General features: G+C 38.3%; 1 protein-coding gene across 1 annotated transcript in view; it reads right to left on the bottom strand.

Annotated features, from left to right (window-relative positions):
* LOC123241891 (aldehyde oxidase 2-like) overlaps positions 1-16,152 on the bottom strand; it is a 109,828-nt gene that overhangs the window by 87,773 nt on the left and 5,903 nt on the right. Inside the window, exons 2-6 of the mRNA XM_044669392.1 lie at positions 15,349-15,431; positions 10,148-10,247; positions 8,398-8,506; positions 5,630-5,756; positions 2,527-2,588 (exon numbers count right to left, since the gene is read on the bottom strand). Coding sequence (XP_044525327.1) covers positions 2,527-2,588; positions 5,630-5,756; positions 8,398-8,506; positions 10,148-10,247; positions 15,349-15,431 — 481 coding nt within the window. The remainder of the gene's footprint in view (positions 1-2,526; positions 2,589-5,629; positions 5,757-8,397; positions 8,507-10,147; positions 10,248-15,348; positions 15,432-16,152) is intronic.

The following is a 16,152-nucleotide window of genomic DNA, read 5'->3' as shown; positions in this document are numbered from 1 at the left end:
CTTTCTTTCTTTCTTTCTTTCTTTCTTTCTTTCTTTCTTTCTTTCTTTCTTTCTTTCTTTCTTTCTTTCTTTCTTTCTTTCTTTCTTTCTTTCTTTCTTTCTTTCTTTCTTTCTTTCTTCCATTTCTTCCTCTTTCTTTCCCTCCCTCTCTCTCTTCCTTGCTTTTTAAGAGTAAAAAATAGTTTTAAAGATCTTTATTTTTATAAACATATGAGAAAAACTAGCCATCGATGAATGACTGGGGACAGACTGTACTTTGACAGCTAGTAAATTTTAAAATGTTGGTGGTCATTCCTTTCTTCCTTCTCCTGTCCTATGGCTCCTTACCTCAACAGACTCCTGTAAAATGTTCTCCCTTAACCCTTCTGCTTCTTCTTATAGCTGACCACTGTTCAAATGCTCACCACCACTCTACTCTGAAGTCTTTTCGGGGTATGACTTCCCCAGAGAGGAAGACAAGCACTAACCTGGTATGTAAAATTACTCTTCTACAAGAGAAAGTGATGTGTCCAGAGTTAATGTGAGTTATTTTCAAAGAAAGAAACCAGATTTGGATTGACTCAAGAAATATTTTCTTCATGTGGGCCTTTCCCTCTGTGGGAGAATTGTTTTCTGCCAATGAAACATCCTTGGGACTTATTAGCTGTGTGGTAAGCAGTAGTCCTAATGGGAGTGACTGGTTTATCATGCATGTTTGCTTAATTGAATTGTCTAAATTTCAGTGGCGAGGATTTCTAGCCGTACTTCTGACAGCATTTATTCTGCCATCATCCCCAAGTCTGTCTATAGAAAGGTATATCCATGCCCAGGCTTTTCTCTACAAGGAAGACAAATCTTAATATTTATTTCTATTCCAACAAGTATTCTGTTTCCAGTATGGTTTAATCGACTTTTTAGTTTTTTTTTTGTTTTTTTTTTTAAACCCTTGTACTTCAGTGTATTGTCTCATAGGTGGAAGATTGGTAAGGGTGGGCAATGGAGGTCAAGTGACTTGCCCAGGGTCACACAGCTGGGAAGTGGCTGAGGCCGGGTTTGAACCTAGGACCTCCTGTCTCTAGGCCTGACTCTCACTCCACTGAACTACCCAGCTGCCCCCTAATCGATTTTTTAATGAGGCTCAGAAACGGATAAATATTATTGTCTTATTTACTGACTTTGGCCTGTCCCCCAAAAGCTTGACAGGGTTGTTTGGAGTTCCCAGGGATCCCAGGCTTTTGCCCGTGTGCCAACCAGCAGCCTCAGACACCTGTAGAGACAGCCCTGCCACATCTTTGGGGAGCAGCGTCCACTCCCTGCCACATTTGTCCCCTTGTAGTAACAAGGCAGTTTAATACCAGAATAGAAGATATTGGGCCTCCTTCCTAGAATCGCTCATCAGTGCGCTGTTGTATGGAACTTCTGAGCTCTGCTGGATCTTGAGATCCAGTCCTTGGCCTCCTTTCCAGAATTCCATTTCCCATCTATTTCTTTTGTGCGTTTGATGAGATCCCTGGACATTTACTATTCCCTCTGTGCTCAGATAGCTTTCTGTTTGCTCTCGTCTATCTAAACTGTGTTTCTGGCCACTAAAGACTCAGAAACAATGGTGGACAGTTTACCTAGACATTACGTCTTGCTCATTCCTTTCCCCCGCCCTTAAACACTTTCTTTCCATCTTAGAATCAATATTATGATAAAAAAAAAATTAAAAAAAAGAGTTCTCTCTACACAGAAAAAAAAAAAAAAGAATCACTATTATGTGTTGATTCCAAGGCAAAAGAGCAGTAAGGGCTAGGAAATGGGGGTTAAGTGACTGGCTCAGGGTCATACAGCTAGAAGAAGTATCTGAGGCCAGATTTAAACCGAGGACTTTTGGTCTCCAAGTCTGGTTCTCTACTCACTGAACCACCTAGCTTCTCCCTGCTTGCTCCTTCTTAATTAGTCCAATATTTGGGACTGGCCTGCCTTTTGCGTTTCATCTTATGGTGAGAATACTGGACTAGAAATTAGAGTTTTCATCCTGAACCTGCCCTTAACTTGCTTTATGATTCTGATCAACTCATATTTTTTCTGGACCTCCTAACTCTTTGGAGAATGAAGGGTTTGGACTAGATGGTCTTCCCCTTCTGACATTCTAGGAATCTGTACCTGACTGTGCTTTTTGCTTATTCTGCATACTATTTAGTACCGTCTGGGAGCCTGATCTGGATTCATTTTTGGCTTCCCTGACCCTGTCCCACCAACTATGCACTAACAAAGCTCCGTCTCTTTTGGTTATAATGTCAGTTCATTTTCCTTTGGTCTTTTTGATGGATCTAACATTCCTTTTTCCTTTTTATAGAATGTGCTATTTACTCTCAGCAAGCTGGCAAAGTACCAATAAATGAGCTTAAGAAACTGATTTAGCTATTTTAGCATGTCTAAATAACCCTTGAGTTTTCAGTCTTTTTCACATGGATTACTTTTTCTAGACCTTGAACAACTGACTATTATTACTACGTGCCCCAATCTTCAGAACATCCCCCTCCACATCAATCTTCCACTCACCGCACAGAAAGTTTTGCTGCTTTCTAGAATTGAGCGATATCCAGTACAGCGGCATAGGTTACCTGAATGTGGAAGGAATATATTTGGTAAATGGGTTTTATTTTTATGGGCTTATTTAGAAATGTAGAGCTGATATGACTTTCTATAGGGATTTGTTAAAGTGAGAAAATGAGGTTGTAGTTATTATTTTCATCCAATTAGTGATTTTTTTCCTTAGTCAAAACAAAAAAAAAGTATTTCCTCTTTTCTTAGAATCATAGATTTAGAGTTGGAAGAGATCTTAGAGGTTACCCAGTCTAACCTGACATCATCTGTTCAAATCAATGCATCAATAATTATTTATTAAATGCAAACTATGTGCAAGGCCCTATTGGTGGTGCTGAGGATCCAAAGACAAAACAATAATAACAAAAAAGCTAATATTTATATAGTCTAGCTCTTTATAATCTTCACAGAACTTATATAATCTAGCTAGCATTTAAAAGAAACACAATTTCCCCCATTTTCATACTCCTACCTAGTTAAAACAAAAAGAGAATTATAAAACTTTCTAGCCTGCATAATTTATATATTTATACAGGCTGCAGAACACTTTACACATGGTATCCCATTTGGTCCTTATAACAGCTTTGTTATATGTAGGCCATTATTATACTCATTTAAAAAATAATATTTTTCCAATTACATGTATAAATAATTTTTAACATTTAAGAACATTTTAAAATTCTCATTTTTAAATGAAAAAACTGAGGCTGATGGAGATTGAATGGCTGCCTAGAGTCACACAGCTAATAAGTATCAGAGGAAAGATTTGTTCTTTGGTCTCCTCCAATCTTAAGTCCAGCACTCTTTCCATTATGCCTTCTAATTTGGAAAACAACATTTACACATAAATATATAAATTAGGGCCCAGGGGTTCTGCTAAAACTCTGGGCTCACACAGACCTAGTCCAATCTTGGTTCTTGACATCAAAAGAGTCAATTTATCTTTCTTTAGCTTATGGTCCCAATTTGGATTAATCCAGAAATGTTTTCTGATGTATATATGTATGGCTAGTGTTTAAGGAGCCTCAGCTGTGGGTGGCAGAAACACCAGCCATCTTGCCAACTTCAGATAATACACTAGAAACCCTTTAGGTTAAAAAAAATTTTTTTTTAAATATGACAAAGTTCAGACAAAAAATAGTATCAACAAAAAACAAGTAAAGCTTTCTGTTTCTACCACTCTATTCATATTGCTCAAATGTGATATTTGTAAAGCACTTAGCATCGTACCTGGCACAAGTAGGTACTATATAAATGCTTATTTCCTTCCCTCTTTCCAAGATAACAATAATTTCTCAATCCCCCAAATTCAATGGTTTTTTTTTTTATCTTTATCCTTCTTAACCATTTCTTCCTTCTTGATATTCTTTCATTTCTGGTCATTTCTCAATCATCATTCTCCCTGATCTTTCAATAGTATTTGACATAGTTGTTGGCTCCCTCCTTGATACTCCTTCCTTAGTTTTCAGGACATCAATATCTCTTGATTCTTCTCCTACTTGTTTGAGGGCTCCTTTTTGGTGCCTTTGGCCTGTCCTTCCTCCTCCTGTCCCCTGTCCATATCTCACAAGGCTCTGTCTTAGGTTCTTTCCCATCTCTCCATTTTCTTATTCATAGTGACTTTGTTTCCTCCCACTAGTCTAATTATTATGTCTTTACAGATGATCCCCAAATCTACAGATCTAGTTTCCCCTTAGTTCCAATTCCACATTCCCAACTGCTTACAAGCAGTTGGATGGCCCACCAATATTTTCTTCAGGAAGTTAGGTGGTGTAGGATAGAGTGTACTGAATTTAGGAAGAACTGGAAGAATCCCACCTCGAACCCTAATAGATTATATGATTTGAGGCAAGTCATTTAACCTCTTCTACCCTCAGTTGTTCCTCCATTTGTAAAATGGGGAAACACTGGCACCTACTTCCCAGAGTTATGATGAGTCCCAAGTGAAATTAACATTTGAAAAACACTTTGCAAACCATAAAGCCTATATATAAAGGATCAAAATTCCCACCAAAACTCTCTTTCCTTCCAACTTTCTATTTCCATTGATGGCATCACTATCTTCCCACTTATTTAGGCTTGAGTCCTAGAGATTATGTTGGACTCTTTTTTTGCTTTTTCCCTTATTCTTCCCCCACCCTATTACAAATAATTGTTGGATTTCACCTATTCTACATTTATAACATTTTTCAAATTCAAACCCTTCTCTGCCCTCATAATGAATGCCACCACTCTTAGCTATGCCTACATTAACTCTCATCTAGATGGTCATCTTTGCCTCCTGCCTCGTCTTCCTGCCTTTAGTCTCTCCCAAAAAAATCTATCCTTTTCACCACTACCAAAAAAAGTGATTCTGATATACTGGTCTGGCCATGTCTCTTGCTCAGGAACTTTCAAATGCTCTCTTTAGCCTGTAATATAAAATGCAGATGCCTTTGCCTGGCTTTTACATCTGATCTGGCTCCAACCTATCTTTGAAGACTTATTTCATAGATCTCCATTTTTGGGTGCAACTAACTAATCCAGTATCTAGTCCTGCCCTGTCGCCAATACTCCAGGTTCAGTGACTTGCCCAGGGTCACCTAATTAAGAAGTGCCTGAGGCCATATTTGAATCCAGGACCTGTCAGTTTATTCACAAAACATGTTTTTTTTTTGAGTTGAATAAATAGTCACAAGATAGGAATGTAGGTGTTTTTGTTTTTAATTCCTGTAATAGTCTCCCCCTCTCAACTCTTTAGAATCTGTCTCGGACTATTTCTTCCCCCATTCCCTTATGCCAGGATTTGACAAATGCATTCCTTCTTTCCAGATTCCCCAGTAAAAGGCTAGATTACTAATAATAACTATCTACTTGCCATATCTTGAGGATTCTAAGGAGCTCAATTAATTTTTCCCAGAGTTTCTAGTCTACTCTGGGACATATCGAGGCAAACAACTGGTTTAATTCTCAGGCTTAGAAAGTTTGTTTTTTACAGGGTTAAATGTAAGGGTCATTTTGCCTGGCAATGCCACCCCACCCCCAATATCTGTCCCATTTCTCCTTTATTGAAGCCTACCTCCCAGGGCTTCAGTCAGCTGCTGCGGTGAGGGCTCTGGGTGGTTCCTCAGGAGAGCATACAGGGACATCACCATCCCTGGGGTGCAGAATCCACACTGGGTGCCATGGCCTTTGGCAATCCTCTCCTGAGTGGGCACACATATATAGGCAAAAAAAAAAAATCAATAAAATAGAGAAAGAACAGGCCTTTTTTTTTTTTTTTAACTCACCTTCCACCTTGGAATCAATACTGAATATTGGTTTCAAGGCAGAAGAGCAGGAAGGGCTAGGCAATGGGAGTTAAGCAACTTGTCCAGGGTCACACAGCTAAGAAGTGTCAGAGGCTAGATTTGAACTCAGGATCTCCCATCTCTAGGTCTGGTTCTCAATCCACTGAGCCATCCAGCTCCCCCCCCCCAGAGTGGCTTCTTCTTAACATTTTTTTTGTGTGTCATGGACCCCTGTGACCATGACTCTGATCCTCCAATGACTTTTTAATATTCATAACTAAAGGAAAGGCTAAATTTCAGTTAGAGGTTAGTGAAAATAAAGATGTCTTTTCCCTCCCATCCAAGTTTATAGATTCCCTGACATCTACTCCTGGACTCCATGGGGGCTTGTGGACCTTTAAGTTAAGGACCTTTGAACTAGTCCAACTTCCTCCTTTCTTAAATGAGGAAGCCAATGCCCAGAAAAGTGAGTTCTAAAAGTAAGTTGAGGCAGCAAGGGGGCACAGTAGATATGGACCTGGAGTCAGAAAGACCAGAATTGTGGACTTCCAGGAGTGGAGCCAAAATGGGGGACTAAACCAGAGCAGCTCCATATCACCACAAAAATCTTCTCCAACCAAGATTAAAATATTGCCACAAAACGAATACAGGAGTGAAAGAACCAACAGGAAGACCAGAGTTCAAATCTAGCCTCAGACAGTTACTACCTGTGTGACCCTGGGTAAATCACGTAATCTCTGTTTGCCTCAATTTTTTTCAACTGCAAAAAGGGGATAATAACAGCACAGGGATTGAGTGAGTATCAAATGAGATAATATTTATAAAGAGTGTAATGCAATGCCTGGCACCCAATAGGCTCCATATAAATACTTATTCCTTTCCGTTAGTAAGTTGACCAATCAGAATTCAGTCTAGTTGATCTATACCAACTCTGAATTTGAACTAAGGCCCTGTGATTCCAAATCTAGGTCTTGTCCCTGACTTTTATTCAGAAACAAAAACAAAACCAAACATAAATCCTTACTCACTGTGTGGGCTGAACTGCTGGAATTGCCAACCCCAATCTCACAAGTTAAAGGATAAATGTTGTTATCCAATGTCAATGGTTTATTTTAAAATTGATTGTCTCTGGGCAGCTGGGTAGCTCAGTGGATTAGAAGTGGGAGGTCCCAGGTTCAAATCTTGTCTCAGGTACTTCCTAGCTGTGTGACCCTGGGCAAGTGACTTAACCCCCATTGCCCACCCTTACTACACTTCTGCCTTGGAACCAAAACACTGTATTGATTCTAAGATGGAAGGTAAGGGTTAAAAAAATTTTTTTAAATTGATTGTCTCATTCCTATATGTATCTGGATTTTAATAAAATGTGTCAAGTGCTAGGAAAATGATTTTTCTTCAAAGTCCATAATGCTTTATTGATGTCAGAATCTGAATCTACCCTTAAAGAACAAATATAAATAAAATTTAAACATGAATTTTTAGTCTAGGGTTTGGAAAAGGAATAAACCAAGGTTGCTATTTTTATACTAGATATAAATAGAAACAGCATGCATTTTGTTCTTTAAAAGAATATTCATAGATTAGCCATCTGTTAGAATATAGATTTTTTTCTACGTTGATCTCACATTGAGTTCTCATTGCCATGCATACTTATTATATTAATTTGTGCCTTTGCATCTCCCTTACTAGGCTGTAAGGTTTAGAAAGGAAAAAGACTTGGTCTTACCTAAACTTTGTATCTCCCATCATTGCCTTCCTACAATACAGGGTGCTGCCAGCAGTAAATGCTCATTACATGGTGAGTTGAATTGATTGTTCCAATCCAATATTCCATCCTTCAAGATTAAACCTGTGGGCCACTGGGTGGCTCAGTGGAATGAGAGCCAGGCTTAGGGGCTAGAGTTCCTGCGCCCAAATCTGTCCTTGGACATTTCCTACCTGTGTCACCCTGGGCAAGTCACTTAAGCCCAACCGCCTAGCCCTTACTGCTTTTCTGCCTTGGAACCAATACTTAGTATTGATTCTAAGACAGAAGGTAAGGGTTAAAAAAAAAGATTAATTTGGATTTTATCATATCAGTTTGGTAACTTACAGCTGAGTACCTAACTACAATTCCCCCAAAGCAGAACAAAAATGAGAATGAAGAATGCCATAATTTCAGAGAAATGTGTTGCCTCCTTTTCTCTTTCTTTAACTGATCACATCTAAGACATAGCCGGGCAGTCAATGAGAATCAAAACTTTGTACTTCTATAATCAGAACTTGAAGCTACAGAATACATGATGGGTAAAAGTTTTTTTTTTTTAATTTTTTTTTTTTTATGAGAGAGGCAATGTGGTACACTGGAAAGCACACTAGAGGAGAAGACAGAAGAACTGGGGAGTAGTTTGGACTCTGTACTGGGACCTGCTGGGTGACCTGAGACAGGCTACTTCCTCTTGTTCTTGGGTTTCTGCATCCGTATTTGTAAAATGAGGAGTTTGAAATAGATAATCAATGAGGTCTATTCTAATGCTAATAATTCTGATTTTATGAGAAAAAGCTAACAGACTCTTACCTGAATGGGATGAATCCTGGTCCTGGTGCTGCCAATACCTTCCACTGTGGTGACTGCAGCTCCGTGCAAAGAGCAGATGGGAAGCAGACAAGCTGTAACTGCATAATGTCTTCATGTTTGATACACAGTAAAATCAAGGTCAGTAATACAATTGCGTTTGGTTGGATTATTGGGAGAGAAGGGTGAATAGTGGAAGATCTTCATTGCTCATGAAATTGTATTTGGTGGGATTATTGGGAGAGAAGGATGAATAGTGGAAAATCCTCATTGCTTGTGAAATTGTGTTTGGTGGGATTATTGGGAAAGGGAGATGAATAATGGAAAATCCTCATTGCCCGTGAAATTATGTTTGGTGGGATTATTGGGAGAGAAGGATGAATAGTGGAAAATCCTCATTGCTCACGAAATTGTATTTGGTGGGATTATTGGGAAAGAAGGGTGAATAGTGGAAAATCCTCATTGGTCATGAGTCTCCCAGAGGTTGTGGTGGTGGTGATGTACATTTGAAAGGCTTGGAGCCTTTCAACATCCTTTGAGGAAAACAGAAGCTTTAAATCTTTTCTGCTGACTTTGTTAATAATTTTGTAGGTTAACCTCCAAGGGGAAGCTGGAATGGCACTGGCCTCTTGGGAGTTTGGTTGAAAAGTGTAGCAATTATGGTACCTGAAGTGGAGAAACATTGGATCTTGAGACCCAAAATGAAGCATTCATCTTTGGAGTAAATAACTTTGAAGGTCACTCATAACAGAAAAACAGAACTGGAGGACACATCAGAGGCAGATGCTGCGGAAGCTTCTTCCTAGGATGGAGAAGGATGGACCAAGGAAGAGATCATCTGGTAGCTTCTAGATTGTATCTAATTATTAATTGGGTACTAAGTTCAATTGTTTCTGCCTCCTAGAAGAGTCCAAGTACTGTCAATGGCCTTTAAGTTTTGATACTCTTAGGTAAAGCCTTAATTCTTTACTTAGAATATTTATATGATATAATTGAAAGAAATCCTTCTGGGCCAGCATACTTATTTCTGTATTTGAATACTGATTCTGACATTTACAGATATGTGAAGTTGGACATCACTGAACATCCTTGAGTCTTAGTTTATTCATTTGTAAAATGCTGTTAATACTACTTATACTATCCCACAGAGCTGTTGTGTGGAAAATGCCTCATAAATTGAAAAAAAATTGTAATTAGTTGACAACAGACCCAGAATCTGGATGTAAAAGAAATTATTGGCAGTGGTAAGCACTTATGAATGTGGAGATGGATCTATGTTAGATATCTGCTCTTAAAACCTTTGGAAATACTTTGGGGGAGAGCCTGAGGAAAACATGGGACACAGTGAAGGCACTCAGTATATGAAATGGCCAGGGCAGCTACTTGAGCAAGAAGGACATATAGGATGTGTGTAAGGTGGGAGCTCCTTAAGATGAACTTTTCTTCTTAACTACACTGTTGGTGGAGGAAGGAAGGAATCAAGATATTTAATGGTGCTTCTCCCACTTCCCTTTGCCTTCCCTGTGTAAGCCATGCCTGGGGAGCCATTGGTGGGGCACCCAGAGGTCAGACTATTAGTAATCAGAATCAGATGCTGGATCTCTTGGATTCTAGTGTTTTAGGACCTGTGGGTATTGCTGGGAATTGTATTAATTAACGTCTCCCCTGAGACATGAGAGCACAAACTTAGTAAAGGAATGTTGGCTATTCATGTTCATGCCAGATGTTTTTTTCAGATCTTTAGAAAGGATACCTTATCTTCTTGGAAATGGGATCATACTTTGATACCATCACTGTGCAGGCCCCACAGCCTCCTCCTCCACAAGCATACTTGGTCCCTGTGAGACGGACTAGACAGGCAGTGGTCAAGGAAAAGATTTGATTTCTCACATTTTGTCCCTATTATAGATATCCAGGAAAGACAGCATGGTGGAATGGATAGAGAGCCAGCCTCAGACTTAGGAAGACTTGGGTCCAATTCCTGTTGTTGAAATGTATACAGGATGGTTGAATTTATAAATTCACTTAAGGAAATTCAACCATCAGTCTGGACTTGAAGATTGGCTCTCGGGACCAATAGCTGTGATTTTCTGGACCAAACTTTCTCCTACTTATCTCTCCTTCTCCTCAAAGACCTGTTAGTCATTCCCCTCCACCTCCAAAACACATATATTCCTTCCCTCCCTATGGTGGAGGGGCCTGAGCTAAGACCAACCAAAAAAATAGATTATTTGTGAAAATTCCTGTTGCTTTTGATGCCTTCTTTATGTAACCTTTCTCCACTAACCCTGATACTTTCCACTAGTCATTTGGCCAACAAAGATTCATTAAGATTTATTTATTTAAGACTTATTTATACCACATGCAAACCCTGGGATATAAATAAAAGCAAAAATACTGTTTCTGACTCAAGTAGTCAACATCCTAATGGAGGAGAATATACACATATGTATACATACATATGTAGTGACATACATGTAACATATGTATATCTGTGCCTACATACACACATACATAGATACATGGAAGAAATTTACAGAATCTGTATGCTATAAGTTTAGGGGAAACATCTCCCCAGAAAAAAATAGCTTCAGAGGTCCAAGAAATATAGCCTGAAAGATTGTGTAAATAAAGACGGACTCTTAGTCTGATTCCATCTCAAAGGGAGGTCTCTACTCTCTTAGACCTTCAGTACACCTAGACATTGTGATGGGCTGATGAGATTAATTATAAGGAAACACCATTACCCTGAGCAGCCCTGATTTTGGGCACACCAGATAGAGTGTCGATCTAGAGTCAGGGAGACTCATCTTCATGAGTTCAAATCTGGACTCAGGCAAATACTGCCTATATGACTTTGGGCAAGTTATAGAACTCTGTTTGCTTTAGTTTATTCACCTGTAAAATGAGTTGGAGAAGGAAATGGCAAACCACTCCAGTGTTTTTGCCAAGAAAATGTACCTCAAATGGGATCATAAAGAGTTGGATACAACTGAAATGATTGAACAACAAAAATATATGCATATATGTTTATATACACATGCTATATACATAAAATCACTTGTGTATATATATATATATATATATATATATATAAATACACAGGCATTATTTAAAAACATATATGCGTGTATTCCTTCCATGACTTCCATGATCCATGCTGGATCATGGAAGTCATGGAAGGAATTAAATATAAGATGGCTAGAAAGGTAGGAGGAAGTCATGATGTGAAGGGCTTTAAAAACCAAACTGAGGATTTTATATTTGGTTGTAGAGCTAATGGGAAGTCATTAGTTTATTGAGGAATGGGGCAGAGTGTCAAAGTCTGACTCGAGCTGCTCTGGAAGCTGAGTGAAGGATGGATCAGAGCAGGGAGAGGCTTGAGCCAAAGAGGCTTTGTAGCTGTGTGCTGAAGACTTTTGTCATGTGATAGAAATGTTCAGTGGCCAACCAAGTCCTCCTCTTGGAGAAGGAGCTGGTCTATTGCTTCCCTCCTTGGGCTAGAGGGTTTCTGCTTGTTCTAAATGGCCAAGTTGGATTGAAAGTATTCCTGATCAGTTAACACTTTACTCAGCTCTTTACCTGGTCTTTGGTAGCCATTGGATTTTGGGGGAAAAATTTCCCCCTAAGTTAGACTCCATATATATATAAGAAGTTAATTGCCTTTCCAGATAAGTAAAAATAGTGAAGGCATTAGTGAATCCTGAAAAGACATTAAAATTATGGGTGTAAGACATGAATTACAGATGTGTGCCTTTCAGTGGCAACATATTAGGATAAAAGGCTTTTAGCAGCAATGCATTCCTGGATTTCTTGCCAAAGATGTACCAGCTTGGGCTGATTTGAAGAACTTTTAAGGATAATTTTAATTATAAGTGAATTTTGCTTGTGTGCCGAGGTTAGATCCTCACCCCCATGTGAGATGCGACCATATTGTGCCAGCTATGTGACCCTAGGTGAGCCATCCATCCTTTCAGAATCCCTAGGAAATCCTCTGAGATTATATGGTATAGAATGAATTGCTTACTTGCTTGGTGGAAGAAGCTTCCACCCTAGAAATTCCTTATACTGATGAAATTACAGATCAGGAGAAATAAACAGATGAATGAACACATAAAGAACCAAACAAATGAATAAAAGCTATCCAGAAAGGAAAGGTCCTATTTGGGGGATTGGTTTAATCTGACTCAATATATTTAGATCTGTGGGTCAAGACATTCTAATCCTTGATATGGGGATTTCTCTGAAGAAATTGAGGTGAATTGCATGTTGGCTATGGAAGGGGGGTGGGAAGAAGGGAGGGAAAGAACATGAATGATGTAACCATGGGAAAATTTTCTTAATTAATCAATAAAAAATACAACAACAACAACAACAACAATAAGAAATTGAGGTGGATACCCAGAGCAACTTTTTTTTTAAAGTTACATATAGAAGGAGATGATGGAAGTAACTGAGGATACCAAAGCAAAGCATGATCCTGGAAGAAGTATCTACAGTGAGAAAGCTCAGAACAAGTAGAAGTTGGCAATGGAAAAGAGAAAGAGAACAGCAAAGATTTAAGTTTTTTATATCTGTCTTGTAGGAAAGAAGAGTATCTAGGCAGAGATAGGAAATCTATTTGGCTTGGATGAAGATAACTAATTAGAAAGAGAAGGCAAGGCTGCCTACTTCTAATTCTGGTTCTACTTTGTTTGCCTAATATGTCTGTTGTCATACTGGAAAGGGTGGAACAAACATGGCTAACAGGAAATGGATACTCAAGACAAGTAAGAAAATAATAATATGGCACTTATGTTTTGATATAATTTAGAATTTATGAATTGATATAATTCCCTTGATCCAGATGACATCTTCATTGTACTGAAAGAACTGGAAAATATGACTACTGAACAATGGCAGCAATATATATGTATTTAAATGTTAACTTTTCCCAAATTACACATTGCTACAATTTTTAATATTCCTTTTCTGACATTTTGTAATTCATATTTTCTCTCTCTCTCTCTCTCTCTCTCTGTCTCTCTCTCTCTCTCTCTCCCCCCTCCCCAAAGAGACAGGCAATATTTTAAAGACTATGGAGAACAGGAGAGCAAATGTCATCTTGATTTCTTTTTCTAATGGAAGAGAATGGAACTTGCAGATGATTGGCTAATGAGCTCGACTTTTTATTCCTAACAAAATTCTAGGATCTAATATTAAAGATGTGACCAATGAACATCTGGAAAAGGAAGTGGTGATCCCAAAGGACCAGTGTGAGTGACAACATCAAGGACAGGTCATGCAAGAATAACTTGATTCTTGCTTTTTTTTTTTTTTTGACAATTACTAAACCTACAGATCAGGGAAATGGGGGTGGGTATAGTTCATCTAGATTTTAGCAAAGTGATTAAGAACGTTCTGACAAGTCCAGAGAAACAATTCTTTTGACAAAGATGGAGAGATGTAGACTGTACTGTAGACAGTACAATTAGAAGGATTTGGAACTGGTTGAATAGCTCAACTCAAAGAGAAATCATTACTGGTTCCATGTTACCTTGGAAGAAGTCCTTCAAAACAGTTCAAATCCCACCTCTGGCAAGGAGCCCTTTTCAGATCCCTCCCTACTACTAGTGCTGCCTCTGTGAGATGACTTTCCATCCACTCTTCTTGGATGTATATATTTGTTTGAGTGTTGGTTACCCCATTAAAATATGAGCCCCTTGAGGTCAGGGACAATATGTCAGCCTTTCTTTGTATCTGCAAGACCAGCTCAGAGCTTGGCACAATAGTAAGACCTTAATAAATGTTGTCTCTATGGTGCGGTTGAGTAAATTGGCTGTTAAGTGCTGTACTGAATGGTACTATGGACTAGTGTTGAGTTTTCCCCTAAGGCTTGACTAATGTTGCTCTCAAAATTTCTGGTTCTTTCAAGGACAGCTCTTAAGACTTGCCCATTATTGAATGCATGTTATTTTGAAGCACTGCATAGTTCAGAATGGAAAGTGAAGTGGGGAGGGGACTCTGGCCAAGGAAACCTGGGTGAAGTGAAAAGAGGCTTCTCCCCATTACATGTGCTTTCCCAGAAGCTAATTGCAAGTTAGACAGCCCATTTTGCAGTCCTGTGAAAGCTAAATACAATAGAGCTCTTTATTAGGTAATAATACTAGCAGGGTTTTGGGAAACCCTTTATAGAATTATTCAAGCTGAGCTAAAGGGTTTAGTTTTAATTTCATGACTATTAACTCCAGATTAGAGAACAAAGCTCTTTTGTAAGACACTTAGCCCAGTGCCAGGCACATATAAATCTGAGCTATTGTTATTATTATTTTGTGAAGCCAGCATATTTGCAAGCAAGTCACTTAACTATTTGCCTCAATTTCCTCATCTGTAAAATGAGCTAGAAAAGAAAATGGCAAACCACTCCACTCTCTTTGCCAAGAAAACTCCAAAAGGGGTCACAAAAAGTCAGGCATGATGACTGAACCACAAATTCAAGGCTCAGACCAAGTGCCATTTTCTATATTTTTTTCCCTAATTTCCTCCAGCTATCTCTAATTAATTTGTATTTTTTTGTAGAGTTGCATGTACTTTTATGTGGACATGCCTTTCCCACAACAGTATGCTGTACCACAGAGCAGGAACAAGTTAATTTTTGCCTTTGTCTCCCCAGAACCAGACTGAGTTCTGTTTTTGCCAACAAGATCATGCATGAGAATCTGTGCCTGGAGAGAAAAAGAGACTGACATCAGCCTCCTGGATGGAGATGAGAAGAATGTTCTCTTAATAACAAAAACTTAATAAATATTTGTTGATTGATTGGACCTGAAAATAAAGCTACCTTTCTAAGCCCATTTTCTCATTGTGAATAATAATAAATTGTACCACCTACTACCAAGGTTGTAAGGAAAGTGCTTTGTAGACTTGGAATGATAGAGAAATGTGATTTGTTATTGTTCTGGGGAAGGATATGGTTCTTTCTCAGGTAGGACAGCAGATTGACTTCAGGATCTGCATTCTTCTCTGTGACCTGGAATAGAGAAAGGAAGTGAGGAATACTGACGGGTATAATTCAATGACCCAGTTGTGATATAACTTCTTGTGATATATTTGTTTTGGGGATGTATGAAGATCAGGCCAGGTTTGGTTTGGCCCCACAGCACCGTTAGACCATGAAGACACCTGGGACTGCTGTGTTTTGACATGGTGAATATGAGTAGAATCAAGAGAACTTCTCCATGGAGAGACACCCCTGATAAAAGAGGTTGATATTGGTTGTCTTGGTTGGGGATGAGGAGAATATTCTAGAATCCTAGAAAAAAGACTATTACCCCTTTTAGCAGAGGGAATAATTTTTAAAAATTAAAAATATTTCTTTTGGCATTAACAAACACTAATTAAAATGAGCACTTCCATATGACTGTAGAAGAGAAAAAAGATTATGGGGCAAGAAACTGCTGATCCCTATTATAGCTAGCTTGTTTTCTTTTTAAAAGACTCTGAGATCTTAGATGACACCTTCTATGATGAGATGGGGATGGGATGGACCGAGGCACTTGTAAATACATTTTATTAATAATAAAAAACAGGAAAAATAAACTAATCAAAATAAAATTCTAGTTGTTAAATTGCTAGATACATTTTAATAATAAAAAGACATAAAAATAAATTAATCAAAATAAAGTAGCAACTGTTAAAAAATTAATTCTATTAATAATAAATAATTATTTTTATAATTATACATTATATAAAAATAATTATATATAAAATAATAAAACA

This window comes from Gracilinanus agilis, chromosome 3 (assembly GCF_016433145.1).
Source record: "Gracilinanus agilis isolate LMUSP501 chromosome 3, AgileGrace, whole genome shotgun sequence".
NCBI lineage: Eukaryota > Metazoa > Chordata > Mammalia > Didelphimorphia > Didelphidae > Gracilinanus > Gracilinanus agilis.
This window is presented reverse-complemented; position numbering and strand designations above follow the sequence as displayed.